Genomic DNA, 17,983 nt, shown 5'->3' with positions numbered 1-17,983 from the left:
TGCACACATGTCACGCGCTCAAAACACACAAAAGACGCACTTACTTGAGCGGAGAGCGGTCAGCGCCGTGTCACTGCGTTAATTCCGCTGAGCTGAGCAGGTTGAGGATGCTGAGCAGCGGAAGCATCCATGAAACGCAGCACAAACGCTGCCAGGGCCAGACTGGCTCTCACTTGGTCCGGGAGGGGCGACTCGATGGTTTTATACGCCAGTCCGTCCGGGAGGGGTCCCTGGAGGCGCTCCGCGCTGAATGCGACGTGACTCCGTGTCCGGGCCAGTGAGAACTGTAATGCAGCATCAGCTTTATGCAGCATGAAGTCAACACTCACAAAGCAAAGCCGCGTGTTGGTGTCACAGCAATCCAAGGCTTCCAGTGACTTTCTGCGTCGTACATCGGATGAAACTGGTATTCTCACAGACCTTCAAAAAACACTGTGCCTCTGCAGCCTCACAACTTTAAGGTTGCGCATGTTTTTGTTTTTTTTTCCCCATTACAGGATGGAACTAGAATAGCTGTGGAAAAAACCAAACAAACAAACAAACAAACAAACAAACAAACAAACAAACAAACAAACAAACAAACAAACAAAACAACTGGCCTGGTCCACAACATTCTCAATATGACGTGAGAGTGCTAAACGTTACATCACTGTGTGGCTGTTTGATACTAGTGTCTTTTAATGAAGTAAATAACATTACTCTCAGCTGATTTCTTCCATCATGATTTCCCACCATAAAGTGAAAAAAAAAAAATAATATAAAAATGCTAGGATCAGGTCTCCCCTAGTCCCTGAAACTTTTCCAGTAGCTCTTGCCTCTGTCACAAAATCCCAGTTGCTCTGCAGAAATCGTCTGCCCCACATTTTGACCATATAGAGCAGGGGTCTGCAACCTGGGGCTCTGGAGCAACATGCTGCTCCACAACCTCACCGTAGAGGCTCCCTGAAACCATTAGGAAATAAACAGCTGGATTCATTCCACGCAAAAAGAGAACGTTTCAATATTTTGTTAAATAAAACATTTGTTAGACCCTTACTGGTCACCCACCGACCCACATTTCTCTGCAGGTAATTCATTTGTTTTCTCATTTCATTCAGTTGTTTTCACTGCTAGCGCCATTTTAAACCTCAAGAGAAATTAGTAAGCAAAAAGAGATTCACCTTTCAAGTTTTAATACAGGTGAAAATGCCAGCAGGTCCTCAATTGTAGTAAATTCAATTATATAAATGTAACATAAACCAGTTTGTCTACAAAAATATAATCTGCATTACAGTATTTAATAACTTCACTCCGGTTTTGACAGTTTTATACATTTTGTGGCTCCAGACAAATTTAATTTGGTGGAAGGGGACAAAGTCAATCACAAAGGTCCCTGGTTTGGATTTAAAACTTTGACCAAGCAAGACATCACTAAACACAGAGTTTTGCACATTCAAATATTAGTTGTCTTTTTAAGACATGTTTTAAACAGGCGGTCTCTGTGATGATGTGTGTTAGCCTTCTTCACAAAGCACTACAGCGTTGTCCATTGTGCACAATGACATCCACGCCCCAACCATTATTAAATTACTATTTCTTACGGGAGATAAAAGCTTTGGCTTAACGAGAGCCATGCTCTGCTTTATCTTATGCAGCACAACATGCTCTCTTCTCAGCAAACAAACAAGCAACCAAGTAAGACCCATCCATGTGGGCTGCCATACATGGCATCTGACTTTTGCTTAGACATTTAAAATGACTGACTGCATTGCTCGCCCCGGAGTTAAAGGTCACTTCAGCAGTTAAGTGGATCCGACAGAGAGAAGTGGTTGGTTCCGCCTCATTGAGCCCAGTGCGGCTCGTGGCCAATTACATGTTAATAATCAACAGTCCGGCTGCTCCATTCAGTGGGCCTCTCCCCGGCTAAAGGCCAACAGGTATGGGGAGTCATGTAACAGAATGTTCTGCTAACAAAAATAAACCTCAGATGGCTGCAGCCAACAACTCAACTGTGTGGAACCGCAAATTGAAGTGTCTAAATCACATTTGCAATTTGTAACTTTCCAGCATTTGTTGTTGAGGTATAGGCTCCCTAATTTCTCAATCTTCTTATGTTTATAGTAATGAGTGAAACCTCAGTTTCTGTCTAATGCCACTCAAACCTTGTGTACTGTAGTATTAGTATTAAGAAAGTAAATCCTCCCTTTGAAGCTGCTAGCGTGCGTCAAATATCCAACTAATATAAAGTTCTCTCTCTGTGTATGTACTGCATGTGTGCAGTTTCACAAATTACAGACCTGCATGCGAGTGTGCAGAGGTTTTATTGGCCAAAACAGGTGAAAAGTGATTAAAAAGGCACAGGAAAACTATATTCCTAACTAAAGATGGAAGGAAAACAAACAGTCTGAGCAATGGCAGAGGCAGCAGCAACAATAACAGACCTAAGAACGGCTGACCAACAGAAAGCTCGATACAATAAACTGGAGCACATACAAATGCAACCTGAAGAGACATGGGAACAGCTAAAAGGAGAGTTCCCTTTCAGTAAAAGGACAGTGGTGGCATGTTGACATGATGGCGATGACAGATGAAGTTCAGAGAGGAAAATGTGGAAAAAGGTCATTATTTGGTGGAGAAACATGCCGTTGTTTGGTAACTTCTTGAAGGTTGACTTTCCTGTTAATAGTCATTCTCTCTTTTTTTTCTTCTTAATCTTGGGAACATCTCGAGCGCCTTCTTCTTCTCTCCCTTAGACCATGGTGGTCAGCTTGTCTATGAGATCGTCAATGGTGTAGACCATGAGCTTGATGTCGTCCTTCTCGGACATGCGGTGCTGGCCGTGTCGCCGCAGGATGACGTCTACATCGGGGCTGAGGACGCGCTCTGCAACCTGCATGGAGATGTGCCAGGGGACGTCTTCGTCTTTGATCCCGTGAATGAGCCGCACGGGGCAGGTGATGGGGATGGGACTTTGGAGCACACAGTGATTTTCTGCCTCGCGCAGGAAGTCCATGCTGAACTTGTAGAAGCCTTCTTCTGAGTGTTTGGTGGACACTGTCCACTCGCCTTTCTCCTCAAGTTCTTTACGTGTCTGACATTTAAACATGAAAGAGATCTCAGTCAGAAAATGTAAAACAAAAAAACAAACAAACCAAAGAAACATTTGCTGATATCATAAACATCCACCTCTATTGGGAGAGAGTTGAAGGATGTAACGATGTGATCTGCAGCAGTGGAGATGCCCACCAGTGCAGCCGTCTGCTCTGGTCGGGCAATAGCTGCCAGCAGCATGAGCCAGCCCCCTATACTGGAGCCCACCATTATCTACAAGCAAAACCAAACAAACACACATCAACTGGAAATCAAATAATTAGCAGCTTCAAGAAAATCTCATGAAAATATTCCTTCACATGACACAGCAGATTCAAACACTGTAATGAAGCAGTGGAGACCCAAGAGAGCAGATATGTAATGACACAGTGCCACCTTGTGGAGAAACCATGAAATAAGTATAAACTATTTTCTTTTAATAACCCAGAAGAGTAGTTTTGATTTGATTTTTTTCTGCTGGATTTTGCTAATTATTGGTTGTGTAATAAACTTATTTTCATGGTGAGAAACCACAAAATACAGAAGGTGCCATTTCAACTTTTTTTTTTTTTTAAATCTTTGCTCAAGAAAAGCTAAACAGAGCAACATAAATCGCAATGTATTCAGTCTTTCCTCAATATTTTCCTCAAAGTTACCACACCTGGGTGCTTTGGTTTCACCATCCAGAATGATATATGTATAGTGTTTGACATTACATGGCTATTTTTAGATCAACCTCCTTAAGAGGAGAATTAGGAGGAGAATCTAAGATTTCAAATATTATCCCGACCGTGAAAAATGTCCATCTAGTTTATCTATTCGCAGCTGGTCATGTGGGTCAAATGGTCACACATTTATACAACAAGTAGTGCTAATTGCCTAATTTTTTTTTCTATATTACTGGTTAATTTCAAGAAAACTCTTGTAGATTTACTTCAATCATTGTAGTATGAGCATCACTTGTTCATATATCTAAATCTCTATATATATCGATATAGATATAGATAAGCTTGCTTCTCTCAAACATAAACCCAAGATGAAGCTTACTCTGAAATTGTGAACTCCGTGATTCCGTCACTACGATCAATAAGCGAGTCAAAGCAAGACCCTTTTCATTAAACGGTTCCAAATGTAAAATGACCAGAAATCATGTCCACATGAAGCTGTTTTCATTCCTGCATTGATTACTATATTGTACATGTATTGAGAAACCCAGAGAAATATTTACCTGTGGCCCTTCTACTAATTCATCCAGCACAAAAAGGACATCTTTTTTCCACACACCAATAGTTCCTTCTGCTAACACTCCCTCTGAAGCGCCATGTCCCGTGTAGTCAAACCTGCAGGCAAGACAAGTTAAACAAACACTGCAGGTATCACAAGGTGAAAGAATCGAATAGCTTTAAAAAAAGAAAAGAAGAAAAGTTATGATCATTTGTGAAAACGTCAAGTGCACATTAGTGTTATATTACATTAAAGATTATATAACATTTTTGATTTTGCTGTTAAGGACGTCATTGTGTTTTTCCTCAGTAATACATTAAAGAAGAATTATAAAAAATAAAAAAGGTAAAGCTTGAAATTGTGAGAAGCGTTTTAAGATTCTGAAAAGAGTGACTGATTTATGCTAGTCAACAGAAACTAACGGACACTTTGCATTGACTTGATTGACAGCTCGCTGTGACTTCTTACATGCTATCAGCAGCAGCTTTTTGAGTGTCCACGTCATTGTAATTGAATTCCTTAGGTGTTTATATCTAGAAGTTAATGCAGAGAGCTTTTCCAGGTCTGCTGAAACAAAGAATGTTTTTTAGTTCAGATCATTTTAAAGATGTATGTCAAGTATTGGGCTTCATGTTTGAGGACTGAATGGTATTACTGTGCCTGTGTGGGTTTTCCCCAAGACTGGTGACTTGTCCAGGGCGTAACTTTAGTCACCAAAGATCAGCTCAGACACTCTGCAAACACCCCTATGGATGACGTGATGATGTATACTGGATGGCAGTCAATCGACTCATCTTCTCAACCAAATTGAATAATATATTAAGACATACATTTCTTAAAATCTATAATAATGTGGTTTTAAACCAGTATAAACCCCATATTGCTATCATTGTTATTGCACAGCTATCATATCCACAGCTGACCATTTTTCGCTTTTATGTCTACAGGGTCTGTGTTTTACTGTAGTGAAGGAGGGCGGAAATGTGTTTTACTGTAATGAGGGAGGGGGGGAGGGAGGACAAAAATTTATTTTATTGTAGTGAATGAGGGAGCGAGGGAGAGAGGGAATGTGTTTTACTATAGTGAAGGAGTGAATGAGAGAAGAAAGGAAGGAAGGAGAGAGGGAGGGAATGTGTCCTAACCCAGTGAATGAGGGAGGGAGGGAGGGAGGGAATGTGTTTTATGATAACATGTAATTGTGAATCAGATATTTACTCTGTGTATTCTGTGTATTTCTGCTTGTCTGATGTATCTTGGTGTTGTATGTACTGTTGTTTCCTCTTTTACCCTCTGAAAAGCCCTTCCAGTGACGAGAGATGCAAATTAGTGTCAAGCTATATACTCTATGTGCAACACATCAGATTTTTTCTATGTATATTGCACTGTCCCTGATAAATAAATAAATTGAAATTGTTTTAAGGGCATATTTAAAAATGACACTATAAACAATACTATACTATCCTATAATCATAACAATATATCATAACAAAACTAAATTCTATCCAGTGTAAAGGCTGTATGTGCTACCTTTTAACTGTTGCTTTTTTAGATGCTCTTTCATTGTTATCCGTGGCTTATGTTCAACACATTAATCAACAATTATACATGCTTCTTGCTGCAATAATATCACATATTTCAGAGCGACTGTGTAACTCAGTGACCTAGATTGTGTTTAATGTTGTGTAAAAGTAGTCTTTTGTGTTGCAGGCGGTGAAAGAGTTGGTTTAGATGGAAAAACCCTGCTTGTGGACATCCTGCAAAAGCGTGGATGATGCACATGTCTGAAGTGCTTTGTCTGGAAGTCTTACCTGAGGTACGAGTGTCCCAGTGACCTACAAAACTCCTCCAGTGCCTCAGCTTTCTGTCCGTTCATATTGGAGCCATATCCAGGTAGGAACAGCACGCCTGGGCTCTTCCCTTTTACTCTTCTGTAGGCCAGCTTTGGAAGGTCTGGTCGTGAAGCATACTGAACTGTAGATTTATGTCTCCTCTCTCCTGCTGGACACAATGTTCAGTGTTGGTCAATGTACAGTGAGACCCCAGAGATCATCGAGGTAATTCTGATAACACCACATGGCTACTGGATGATTAGCGTGAACAGATTTCACACGGATGCTGACATTTTTTTTTTTTGTATACAGACATATTTTAAGCCAATTTACCCCTAAATCTGATCTAATACAGCAAAAAAAATTAACATAGGAGCGCAAACGCCGTTTATAAGTCGTAATTTTTTAGGACGTCAGTCTGTGTGGCGCCACACCCCCTCTGGCACATTCATACCGAAAAGCAGCGACATTTAACAAATAATATCCAAAGCGGAGACTCTAACATACCTTCCAGTCGCTTCGAAGACAAAGCTGCGAGCCCTCCATTACTTAAAATGTGTGAAAGTCCTCTGCGACAGGACCTCAGTGCGACGGCTGCCATACTGCTCCGAGACCACTGGCCAAATCTCGCGAGATGTGGGGGCAGCAACTCTCGCGGACTTGTATAGAGTATGGCTAAACGACAACTACTACAATACCTTAAAGTACAGGTTTTCATGAAAGGCTGCTACAATATTCCGAAGGTGCTGGTGCACAGAAAAGGCGCAAACCAGACAATAAAGGGTTAAACACAAAACTGACCTTTGACAGTGAATTGTTGAGAACATGTGTTATGAGTCAGAGAGGGTCAACTTTAAGCAGAGGGCCCTAAAAAACAATAACTCCTACCAGAGGGCTTAATTAAAACAGATTGACAAGATCTGTGTAGCCACTTTACCCTTATTCAATCAAAAGGCATGCGATTTGATAGTTCTCATTTAAAAATGCATTTAGTTTTACTTTATTAAATGTTTATTGCAATTGACATTAGATTCAAACATGGCCAATTGGCTTTGTTCCTGAGATCACCATTTATGGACAGTATCAGATGCCACATGTGGCCCACAGGCCCTGAGTTGATTATGCCTGTTATAGATAATTTTTTGCATGAATCTAAATACATATAACAAATAAATCTGTATTGTAAATGCCTGCTGAATGAAATGTATTGAAGCTATATTTGTAGAAATGCTATGTGTTGGTGTTTTATCTATCTATCTATCTATCTATCTATCTATCTATCTATCTATCTATCTATCTATCTATCTATCTATCTATCTATCTATCTATCTATCTATCTATCTATGCTTTTTGTTTTCATAAAGCATTGTGTAACTTTATTTTGAAGTGCCATGTATTTTCCTGTTATCAGTTATGTCATATAGATTTTATTTTCTAGTAGCCAGATAACAAGCAATGCTATTGGCATTCATGAAAAATGCAAAGACAAAATACTCGAGTAGTGAAAGCATCTTCAAAATCTATGGAGCCATCTTGTGCATTTGTTGTTTGATTCCCAGGAGCTAGATTTTCCAACATCCTTCATTATTTGTGCCAATATTTTGGGACATCCATGCACCTTTTTTTTTTTTTGCCATGTGTCATGATAATAATAATAATAATAATAATAATAATAATAATAATAATAATAATAATAATAATAATGTTTTCCGTATACACAAAGGGTGTAATCGCACTTTGTTCCTTCAGATGTAAGTTTTGTCCTTTGTACGCGTTGTGCGGCTGGCTGAGCCAAGAGGGGGAGAGGAGAGGAGGACGTTATTGTGTTCAATGTGTCCTGTGTGCGGTACGGGATCCGAGCAGGGTGGAAGTTGCTGCGTGCTTGTGCGAGTGTCATGTGAAGTGTCACTTCGTAACATGACTCAGAGCGTCACAGGCGGAAGGTCACGGAGCAGCAGAACAGAACGGAAGCGGGAGTAAAAAAAAAAAAAAAAAAAAAAAAAAAAGAAGAAGAAGAAGAGAAGCCTATCCGCCATTGTGGAATATGGTGAGGGATATTCCTGTAAAGACACAAGTCACTTTCAGAGTGACTGACCAAACAACATCTGTGGTCGCGGATCGGACGCGTTGAGGTTGACGCCTTGTGCGCAGACACGAAGCCAAGTCGCTGTTTTATTAGTGAGAAGATCCGACCGGCGGGTTCGTGTTCGGGTCCGAGCACGGCAAGGAGTACGTAGCCTTGTAAACGTTAACGGTGTGATTGGACAGAAACGAGCCAGGAAAGCACTGAAGTGCTGAGAGTGAGAGAGAGAGAGTGAGAGCGAGAGGGGGAGAGAGAGAGAGAGAGAGAGAGAGGGAGAGAGAGAGAAGGGGAGGGGGGGGGCCGTGGACAGTCTCACAAACAGCGATCCGTTTCGGTTCCTGGAGGATGTCTGCGACCACAGTCGATCAGGTTCGTGTTACCGAGCCGAACCGAGCCGCGCCGCGTGGCGACAGGAAACTTTGCCCCCACGAAGAGTGTGGTTCGCGTGTTTTGGCCACGCCGGGATCAAACAGGCTCCAAAGTGTTTGATATGTGATAGCTGGAGTGTTAGCCGTCATGTAGGCCGGCCGTACTACCAACCAACTCTAGCTGGAGCCGGTTTCCAATGCGGCAGCCTTTACTGGATGTCAGAGCGGTTGACATATCCGGTCAATAACACCGAGGAACCGGTCTAAACGTTAACATCCGGCCTGGCGGCTCCTACAGTCGACTGTCACAGCCATCGCGTTGGGATCTACAGCCTACTCTGTGTCTGTGTCTTTCTCCTTCCCTGTCGTGATCTGATAACAGTCTCCTCTCTTTCTCCCCCCTGCCCATTATTCCAGAGACCTAAAGGACAAGGAAATAAAGGTAAGGTCTTCAACTGCGGTGAAGTCATCGCTGTTTGGTATTGCAGGCTTCTTCTTCTTTTTTTATTTTTTTATTTATTTATTTTTTTACTTGAAATTAGCATCCATGCTATCGAGGTATTTACTCACAGTGCCTTCATGTTGCAGCTCGTTTGTGATTTCACCCACCACATACACTCCAAACAACATGCAATCAGTTTGTATCCCCTCATGTGATCCATTAATAACCCCTCTCTCTATTCTCAGTGCAAAACGGATCAATGCATCAAAAGGATGGTGTGAATGATGATGATTTTGAGCCTTACCTAAGCGGCCAGACAAATCAGGTAACATGTGTGAACAGAAAATGAATGTACACTGAAAACATACATAAAATAAGCCTGTACACCATTTTTAGGAATAACTTATGTGTTTCTTACAACATCCTACAGTGTATCAAAGTATAATCTATGTCAGGGGTGTCAAACACACTCAGGGGCCACACACTGCCCAATTTCATCTTGAGAGGGCCAGACTGGTTAAAATAGTGCCATATTAACATTTACATTTAAACTTTCAAGTTTTTCTTTGTTGTGGCACATAGTATAACTAATGAAAATATCTATGTTTTTCCAAAACCAAACAATTACTACTGGAAATGTCTACAATCTCAACCTGAAGCCAATTTAATGATGTCTCCTGATGGAAAATAAAGTGAAATGCTCCCCAAAAACCCTCTCCTGTTACATTGTGGCATGCTTTTACAAACTCACTCTAACAACATGGCTTTGAGGCAGCGAGCTTTCATGTCATCATCCTCGTTATATCAGGTTGGTTCTCAGTGGTGTGTCATCTACTCTTAAGAATGTTGTTTAAAATAATCTGTATTTTATTTAGCATCTTTACAATTTCTCTAGTAGTTTGGCAGGGCGGATTGCAGGCCGGTTTTGGCCCACAGGCTCATGTTTGACAGCCCTGATCTATAGGATTACTCCTGTCACTTCTACATCTAGACAAAACTAAAATTGTGACCCGCATCAGTTATGTAAGACTGTTTTGACTGCTATCTAAACCTAAAGGCCAAAAGACGAGATACGCGTTCAAAACTGAACACACCTGCCATGTTGCAAGTTTTGTGTTTGCACAGGTATACTTGCAGACGGGTATTTACTCTGCCTCGTAAGCCAAAAAGCAGTGCACTGTGAATACCATGTTTATTCAGCCTAAAATAATCACACAGTTGAATCAAATGTACATATTACACACTCAAAAGCTGCCATCTTGGCACTGTAGTAAGTTAGGGAGGTGTCGATGTTGTAGAGTCTTACAATACAGATGGAGCTGCTGTTGATACAACACCAAAGAATGAGTGCCAGATGATGCACTAAAGAGTTAATTAAAGAAATGAAAGCCAGCAGATATCTTTGTGGGGAATGATGTGAAAAGGCGGATATTTCTGGTCCTAAAGCCAGTGTCCAATTTAAGAGGATACTTATGTATGTCACACATTCAATCTATTAGTGTTAATTCAAGTTTATTGCTACATGTACATCAGAAAACACGTTTCCTTGCACAATGAAATTCTTCCTCTGCCGTCCACAGAGAATGCCAACAGTAAAATAGCATATAAAAGAGCAAGTAAAGGCAACAATAACCAAGCAATTTGTTTAGTTTACATTGCTTGTCTATTTGTTTGTTTTTTTGTAGTAATGTTTTAACACGTCATATGTTTGTCTTTCTGTGCCCCACAGAGTAACAGCTATCCACCAATGTCTGACCCCTACATGCCCAGCTACTATGCTCCATCTATTGGTTTCCCCTACTCTCTGGGAGAGGCTCCATGGTCCACAGCAGGAGACCCCCCAATGCCCTACCTTACAACTTATGGACAGATGAGCAATGGCGAGCCGCACTTCATCCCTGACGGAGTTTTCAGCCAGCCAGGTGCTCTGGGAAACACACCTCCCTTCCTGGGCCAGCATGGCTTTAACTTTTTCCCTGGCAATGCAGACTTTTCCACCTGGGGTACCAGTGTCTCTCAGGGTCAGTCCACGCAGAGCTCGGTCTATAGTAACAGCTACGGGTATGCTCCCAGCTCATTGGGTCGGGCCATTACGGATGGACAGGGGGGTTTTGGAAGTGACACTCAGCTCAGCAAGGTGCCAGTGCTAAATAGCATTGAGCAAGGTATGGCGGGGCTAAAGCTGGGTACAGATATGGTGGCAGCTGTCACCAAAACGGTCGGCTCACCCTTAGGAGGCACCGCAGGAATGAGCAGCATGGCGACCAATAACCTCCCTCCGTCTGTCAGCTCGTCAGCACCCAAACCTGCTTCCTGGGCAGCCATTGCCAAGAAGCCAGCTAAGCCACAGCCCAAGGTCAAGCCTAAAGCCAATATTGGGATCGGGGGAGGCATCGCCATTCCCCCACCCCCCATAAAGCACAATATGAACATTGGTACTTGGGACGATAAGAGCTCTCTGAACAAGCCCCAAATAGCTCAGACTATGATGCCTCACCAGACCCTGATGCAGCAGCCTCTCCTGGCTCAGCCTCAACCCTTGCTGCAGAACCCTTTACCCCCTCAGCCTCAACACCAACACCAACACCAACACCAACACCAACACCAACACCAACACCAACACCAGCCCCAACACCAACACCAACACCAACACCAACACCAGCCGTTCCAACTCCAGTCTCTCCAGTCACCCCAACATCCCCATGCTCTTGCCCCTGGCCCACCACACCTGCACCTTACCTCCCAACATGGCCCCCCGCAGCACCTTCATCAGCAACAACCCCATCAGCCTGGTCCACCCCCCACCCGTTGGGTGGCTCCTAGGAACCGGGGTGAGGGCTTTGGTCTAGGGGGTGGACTCCCAATGAGTGCCTCTCCTTGTTCTGGAGAAGTGCACCCAGTGCTGGAGAAACTTCGTGCCCTCAACAACTACAACCCCAAAGACTTTGACTGGAACTTGAAAAATGGACGCGTTTTCATTATCAAGAGCTACTCAGAAGATGACATTCACCGCTCAATCAAGTATTCTATCTGGTGCAGTACAGAACATGGCAACAAGCGCCTGGACGGCGCCTATCGCTCTATGGGCAACAAGGGGCCCCTGTACCTGTTGTTCAGTGTCAATGGCAGCGGGCACTTCTGCGGTGTCGCCGAGATGCGCTCACCAGTGGACTACAATGCCTATGCAGGTGTCTGGTCTCAGGACAAGTGGAAGGGCAAGTTTGAGGTGAAGTGGGTTTACATCAAAGACGTGCCCAACAACCAGCTGCGTCACATCAGACTGGAGAACAATGACAACAAGCCAGTGACTAACTCCAGGGACACTCAGGAAGTGCCTCTGGAGAAGGCCAAACAAGTGCTTAAAGTTATCGCCACTTACAAGCATACCACCTCAATCTTTGATGACTTTGCACACTATGAGAAACGTCAGGAAGAGGAGGAGTCTCTGAGAAAGGTGAGATAAATACACATTAGAGCCTTGTTCTCTGCAAATGCCTTGTTTGTATGCATGGGGGATTTCACGTAAGGTGCTTTTCAACTAGTACTTACTCAGCCCTACTCGACTCAACTTGCCTTGCCTCTACTCAACTTGTTGTTTTCCCCATTACAATATAGTACCACCACAGCGTGGGCAGAGTCATCGGTGCTTTTCCCCATCGTGCACAAGTAGTCACCCCCCATATGATGCGGCGCAAACGTGCATTAGATATCAGCTCAAATAATAAGTTCAAAAATAAATAGTATATATTTTTTTATATTTAGTAATGTAAAAAAATGTGGGTTGTTACGATTGTGCTTCACTGTTACGGTTTCACTGGTGCCCTTGTTAACTGGTGACTTCTGCCACAAGTCGTTAGTCGCAGCTGATGTTAAAATAAGACGAACATTATGATACTTGGAAATGCGGTTAAACAGCGTTCACTAGAACAACTACTGTGTTTGGTCAGATTTTTAACATCTGCTGTGAAGAGGGGACACTCGAGGAAGCCAGTTACCAGGGAAAGCAGATAATCTGAAACACCGGTGGTATCCGCAGCTCGGAGACCTCACGAATTCTCGTAGCAGGTCGCTCCGTCAAGCTCCTGCTGAATCCTCTGGTCGGCCACAAGACAAAACACGCCTGCACGTCGTCGCTACGCCACGGGGTTGATTTTTGCGCCTCTATCGCTTGTTTGTGCGCGTTTCTGTTGTGTTTGGGTTTAAAAAAAAGTTGCGGGGTGAATGAGCCGCCCTCTGACTCATCTGTGTCGTCAGGTGCCACACAATCAACGACCTGCGGTCTGCCGACGTCACATTGTCTACTTGCCTTCGCTCGCTTGGAACCTCGGTCGAGGAGGTACCACGAAAGATCCTGGTAGCGGGGACGAACACGTAGTGGAAAAGTCTCAAAAGCAAGTAGAGTCAAGTCGAGTAAGGCAGAGTAGGAAGTAGTGAAAAAGCGTCATTAAGTTAGTCTTTATTTCCATGGGAGGCTAACTTTCACTGAGTCACTGCTGCAGGCTATTGCCGGACTGTAATCAGCTGATCTTATTCCACCTACTCCGAGGTTGTAACATCTTGTAACTGCATGCACAGCGTGCAGTAAATGGAAGTACTCCGAGGCCTGTCAGCAGATTGACGTTCCACCATTATTCATGAGCGGGCTCAGTAAACTTGATTTTTCATCAGCCATCTTGCGCCGCTTGGATTGTGATGATCTGCACGAGTGGAGTTCGACACATAGAGGTTTCCAGAAATAGTCCACATTCCTGGCATTCCTTCTCTCAGATAAAGGCAGATGTACGCTCTGATCTCCCTTTGAACGCCGAGCCTCTGTGCTCCAAACAGGCTCCTCATGCTTTATTAGCCTTTAACAACATAAGCCGGCGGCCTACAAACTGGCTGCCTCGCCACAGTTGGCACGGTTTGGGTTAGGTATTCCAAAGTGTTGATTTTTCTAAAAACATTTTCGCAGCAAATTTCAATTTAAAAGGCACGTTTACAAAAAGCATGCTAAGTGCAAGCCTTTCCAAGAGAGGAAACTAGACTGTGTTGCAATAACAACAGTGTCGTACCGCAAATGTTTAGAGTAAGTCGTGAAAACGGGGATGCGACTGCTGTGGAAAGACAGCAGTTGAAAAGCAAACAACATGGTACCGCTGAGATCATTCTGCTGCATCCCTTCTTAGATTCACCAGTATGCTAATCTAATTGCGTCGAGAGCGCCCTGATGACCCACTCCCTCCTTTACTCCCACTCCCCCTCTGCCGGTGCTCCATTGATGCCGTATTGACTCCTCACTGCTGACCTTGTTAATATGCGCGGGGTTACCTTCTCATAAATATTTCAAGTCAATGTTTTCAGGCATCTGAAAACAACCTGTCAGTAGAACGCCAGTTTCACCCTGGGCCGTGCGGCCGTTGCGCTGCGCTGCTTTTGTAGCCCTGACCTCCTACATGACAGGAGCGGCTCTGCTGAGGCCTTGCCCTCCTTCGCGTGGCAAGGTTAATTGTTGTCTATTGTTTGGCCTGTCCTTCCTGAACTTTGAGCTTTGAGAGGTGTGAAACCAGCACAGCTACCTGCACAAGAACACCCTTCTAAAATGTTTTTTTTTCTTTTTTCTTTTTAAGAGATAACTTTTGAACTAAATCTTATTACAGGATTTTAGTAGCATAACTAATTGGGCCATTAATACATAATAGGTACTTCCTTCTTTCCTCTGGAAATATACTGAAGCTCAGTCTGTTAGAATAAATGTAATTTTGCTGTACTGGCAGCAGTTGAATGATAATAATCAAGATTTTTATTACATGAAAGACATAATTACCATTTCAGACTGGGGACTTTGTTGGGGGGGGGGGGGGGGTTGATTTGATTAGCAATAAAATTACTTGATTATTTCAATTCTGACTTGCATTTAAGGTTGTATTTCATTTTAAGTGATATAACCTCATTCTCGCAGAATTGTCAGTCAGGTGTCTAAGTTGTAGGAAGACTTCTGTTAACCCATGGCAAACTGCCCTCAATACTGAGGAAACTTCATTTACTTAATGCTCGGTTGCCTTTCAAAATGGACGGTTCAGATTTGATGAAAATGCACGAAAGCCCCCATTTCTGTTCCCCGGTTAAAAGGGTCTGATAAAATTCAATCCACAAATCAGAATAAACGGGTCCAGGGGCATTTCTGTAAAAGAGAAAAGGAAGTAACTGAAACATTCAGTCGTTTTAATTACTCCTGCTGTGCCTGTCCTGCTTGTATCTATGACTAAACAGTGTTTCTAATACAAACTGACTGTGGTTTCATCCTCGTATAAACATAGCTGTGTATTTGGTCAGTGCATACCTCGGTTCTTTTAAACTCATTTAGTGTGCTCGTCTTCCACCAGATACCCTCTCGCTTGCTGTTTCACCTGTTTTAGCCATAGAGAACACAATCTTATTCAAGCAATCATATCTTTTAAGATATCAAGTCTTTATTTTAACACAAATTAGTCAGACAGTATGAAATGATAGCAATTTTTTTAGGTGACATGATTTTTTTTTTATGGCACTAATCATCCATCCCACTTCTATACTTCTAGACTTTTGTTCTCTAACCTTTCAGTATTTAATCTAGGTTCAAAAACCAATGGTGCAATAAAGAGAAAGTCAAACTGCAGCGAGAGTTTCGATAATGGATGAAGCTGCATTCAAAATGAAAGATGACAGAATGTAGATAAAACAGTTTAGGTTTTAAACTTTTTTTCATTTTCTGAATAATCAGATTCAATTTTTATTTTTCCTTGGTTAACATCGAGCAATAAATTTTACTGTTTGCTGCCTTTATTCTTTCAGTACTTTTATGAAGTTCCCAATCCCTTGACAAATAGCACAGATGAAATTGAGTCTTATGCTTATCAGATCTTTAAATTAAGTAGTTTCAGTGCAGTAGAAGTGTTCTCAGAGGCTGTAATTGTGCCCCCTGTCTCCATTTATCAGATGCCACTTTTATTACCAAAGTCTGTGCTGTAATTTAACTTTTCCCGCGTTAGACTTAAAGAATACATATTCATGTGCATAGAAATGTCATCTTGAGGTTTGCTGACTCGTATAAACCAAGATGGAAATCAATAAAGGAACCAATTAAATCTCTTCTAAGAACTAAACCCAATGTTGATTGCCTTCCGGACTGCATTATAATCACAACCGTGTAATCAGGAATCTTTAAATACAAATGTAGGATTTAAATGGCCACACATGTCACATTTCGCCGGTGACTCTCGATTTCCTTGCTGTGCCCTTGAGTGTAAACCCAACTCCACCGTACAGAGCAGTGCGCCTTCATCTGTTGATGCCATTGAATGTGTTCCGCTTTAATATACAATTATCCCCTGAATGAGAAGTGGGAGAGCACGTCTGATGATGCACTTTCAGCTGCTATTTATGCTTGTTTTTCTGCCTCGTTGCTCCTCTGCTGTCACCATTCACTGACGATCTCTTTTTGTTTTTGTTTCTCTTGCTAGGAGCGCAGTAGAAATAAACAGTAACCTTCAAGCAAGCTCTCTGCTAGAACTGCAACACTAATGATGTAGGACCTTAAATAAAAATTTGCCTAACCACAAGGAGGAAAATGGCTCTCTCACGGTCTCTCCCGCTGAAGACGACAATGTATCTGAACACTTGAACATGGCAATAGATGGACTCATCTGTATCCGTTGACTGGTGCATCAGGCTTTGTGTTCCTGTCTCACGAGAGAAAAAGAGCATTCTCCACTTTGGAAAGAAAAAAAAAAAAAACTGTCTTTAAAGCACTTTCAGTCCCTCTAAACAGCCTCTACCAATAACTCTTAACGTTGTTCTTCTTTAATTTTGTTTGTGAGCGACTAACTGACTAACCAGAGTAGTCGAAAGATTTCACTGAGCTTATTTGTAATTTTTGTAACGCCTCAAATGTTTGGGATATCAGTGTACTACATCAGGCCCTGAAAAGAATGACAAGGTGTGTATAAATTAATCTCATATGTGAATCTGTATTCAGCCGTCGAATGCTCAGCTGTGAGTGATTGACAGGTCGGTTGAAATAACTGGGAAACAGCCACAATAATGCCAATCATCAGATGTATCCTCCCTTTACCTGTTCCCTTCCTTTCGGCATCTGTTTCTGTGTACCAAACGATTATATAATTATGCAGCAGGCTGGCGAGCGCCAGCCAGTGCACATCTTTGTTTTGTTTTTGTTTCTTTTCTCTCTTGTGATTCTGTCATTCTGAAGTGCATTTGTCTGAGGAGAAACCTGCTGCTCTGATGTTGATGTACTCTCCCGTACCTCAGGCTCAATCAGACTGTCTGTCCTCCACAACTCTTTGCATTTTTGGAGCATCTCTGCCCCCCCTCCCCCCCACCACACCACCACCACCACCACCACCCCCACCTACTCGACTTGACAGAGATTCTCGTAAAAAGGCAAGACATCAACTGCAAGGATGTGACAGTTTTCTCTTCTAAGTAACTCACTAGCTAAAATAAAATTACTCATGTTTAGCGCAAACGATGCTGTGGTGTTTTTACTTGTTTACCTAAAAATGTGTCTCCACAAAGTTTGACCTTATTATGTGTGATTTCTCTGTGTTAAATCTTCCACATTAAATCAGCCACTGATGAGATGAAGTTGTGTGCCGCAGAAGCCTCCCTCTTCAATTTATGCATAACAGAGGAGCACAAATTCCCATTTCATGCCATTTGAGTTCATTAATGACAAGCAGAGTGAAGTACACTGGTGCCAAAAGGGCACGTCTAATCATAATTTCGAATAAAAAAGATGTACAACAAATAAGAGGGAACAGCATCAGTAAATGCACCTGCCTCAAGATGGTTAGAAACTATTGCCGAATGTAAGAGCACATGACACACTGACACACATGCTCTCCTACAGTTTGTGTGGAGTCAATGTACTTTAGCTATATAGATGGCTCTCTGTCTCAAAAGGCTTTTCACACGTAAACAAACACCT

The 17,983-nt window shown here is 42.5% G+C and overlaps 2 protein-coding genes across 5 annotated transcripts; one reads left to right on the top strand and one right to left on the bottom strand.

The window, feature by feature from the left end:
• Positions 1-2,282: 2,282 nt before the first annotated feature.
• Positions 2,283-6,745, bottom strand: abhd10b (abhydrolase domain containing 10, depalmitoylase b). Of its 2 annotated transcripts, none has more exons than XM_080489606.1 (5): positions 6,630-6,745; positions 6,102-6,288; positions 4,298-4,409; positions 3,166-3,303; positions 2,283-3,070 (listed from the first exon to the last, which is right to left on the bottom strand). In XM_080489606.1, the coding sequence occupies exons 1-5, from the start codon at positions 6,721-6,723 to the stop codon at positions 2,729-2,731; spliced, it is 873 nt and encodes a 290-aa protein (XP_080345732.1). In that variant the 5' UTR covers positions 6,724-6,745; the 3' UTR covers positions 2,283-2,728. The 2 variants fall into 2 exon arrangements, with proteins under 2 accessions (XP_080345732.1, XP_080345731.1); XM_080489605.1 differs by having other exon boundaries at positions 6,102-6,291; positions 6,630-6,735.
• A 1,218-nt stretch (positions 6,746-7,963) lies between these two features.
• On the top strand, positions 7,964-17,638 carry ythdf3 (YTH N6-methyladenosine RNA binding protein F3). Of its 3 annotated transcripts, none has more exons than XM_080489577.1 (5): positions 7,964-8,169; positions 8,991-9,015; positions 9,261-9,340; positions 10,745-12,469; positions 16,497-17,638. In XM_080489577.1, the coding sequence occupies exons 1-5, from the start codon at positions 8,167-8,169 to the stop codon at positions 16,518-16,520; spliced, it is 1,857 nt and encodes a 618-aa protein (XP_080345703.1). In that variant the 5' UTR covers positions 7,964-8,166; the 3' UTR covers positions 16,521-17,638. The 3 variants fall into 3 exon arrangements, with proteins under 3 accessions (XP_080345703.1, XP_080345704.1, XP_080345702.1); XM_080489578.1 differs by having other exon boundaries at positions 8,129-8,351; XM_080489576.1 differs by having other exon boundaries at positions 8,131-8,574.
• The last annotated feature ends 345 nt before the right edge of the window (positions 17,639-17,983 follow it).

Source organism: Lipophrys pholis (genome assembly GCF_963383615.2).
Source record: "Lipophrys pholis genome assembly, chromosome: 20".
Lineage (NCBI taxonomy): Eukaryota > Metazoa > Chordata > Actinopteri > Blenniiformes > Blenniidae > Lipophrys > Lipophrys pholis.
The sequence above is the reverse complement of the archived record's forward strand: the minus strand, read 5'-3'. Positions and strand labels throughout refer to the sequence as shown.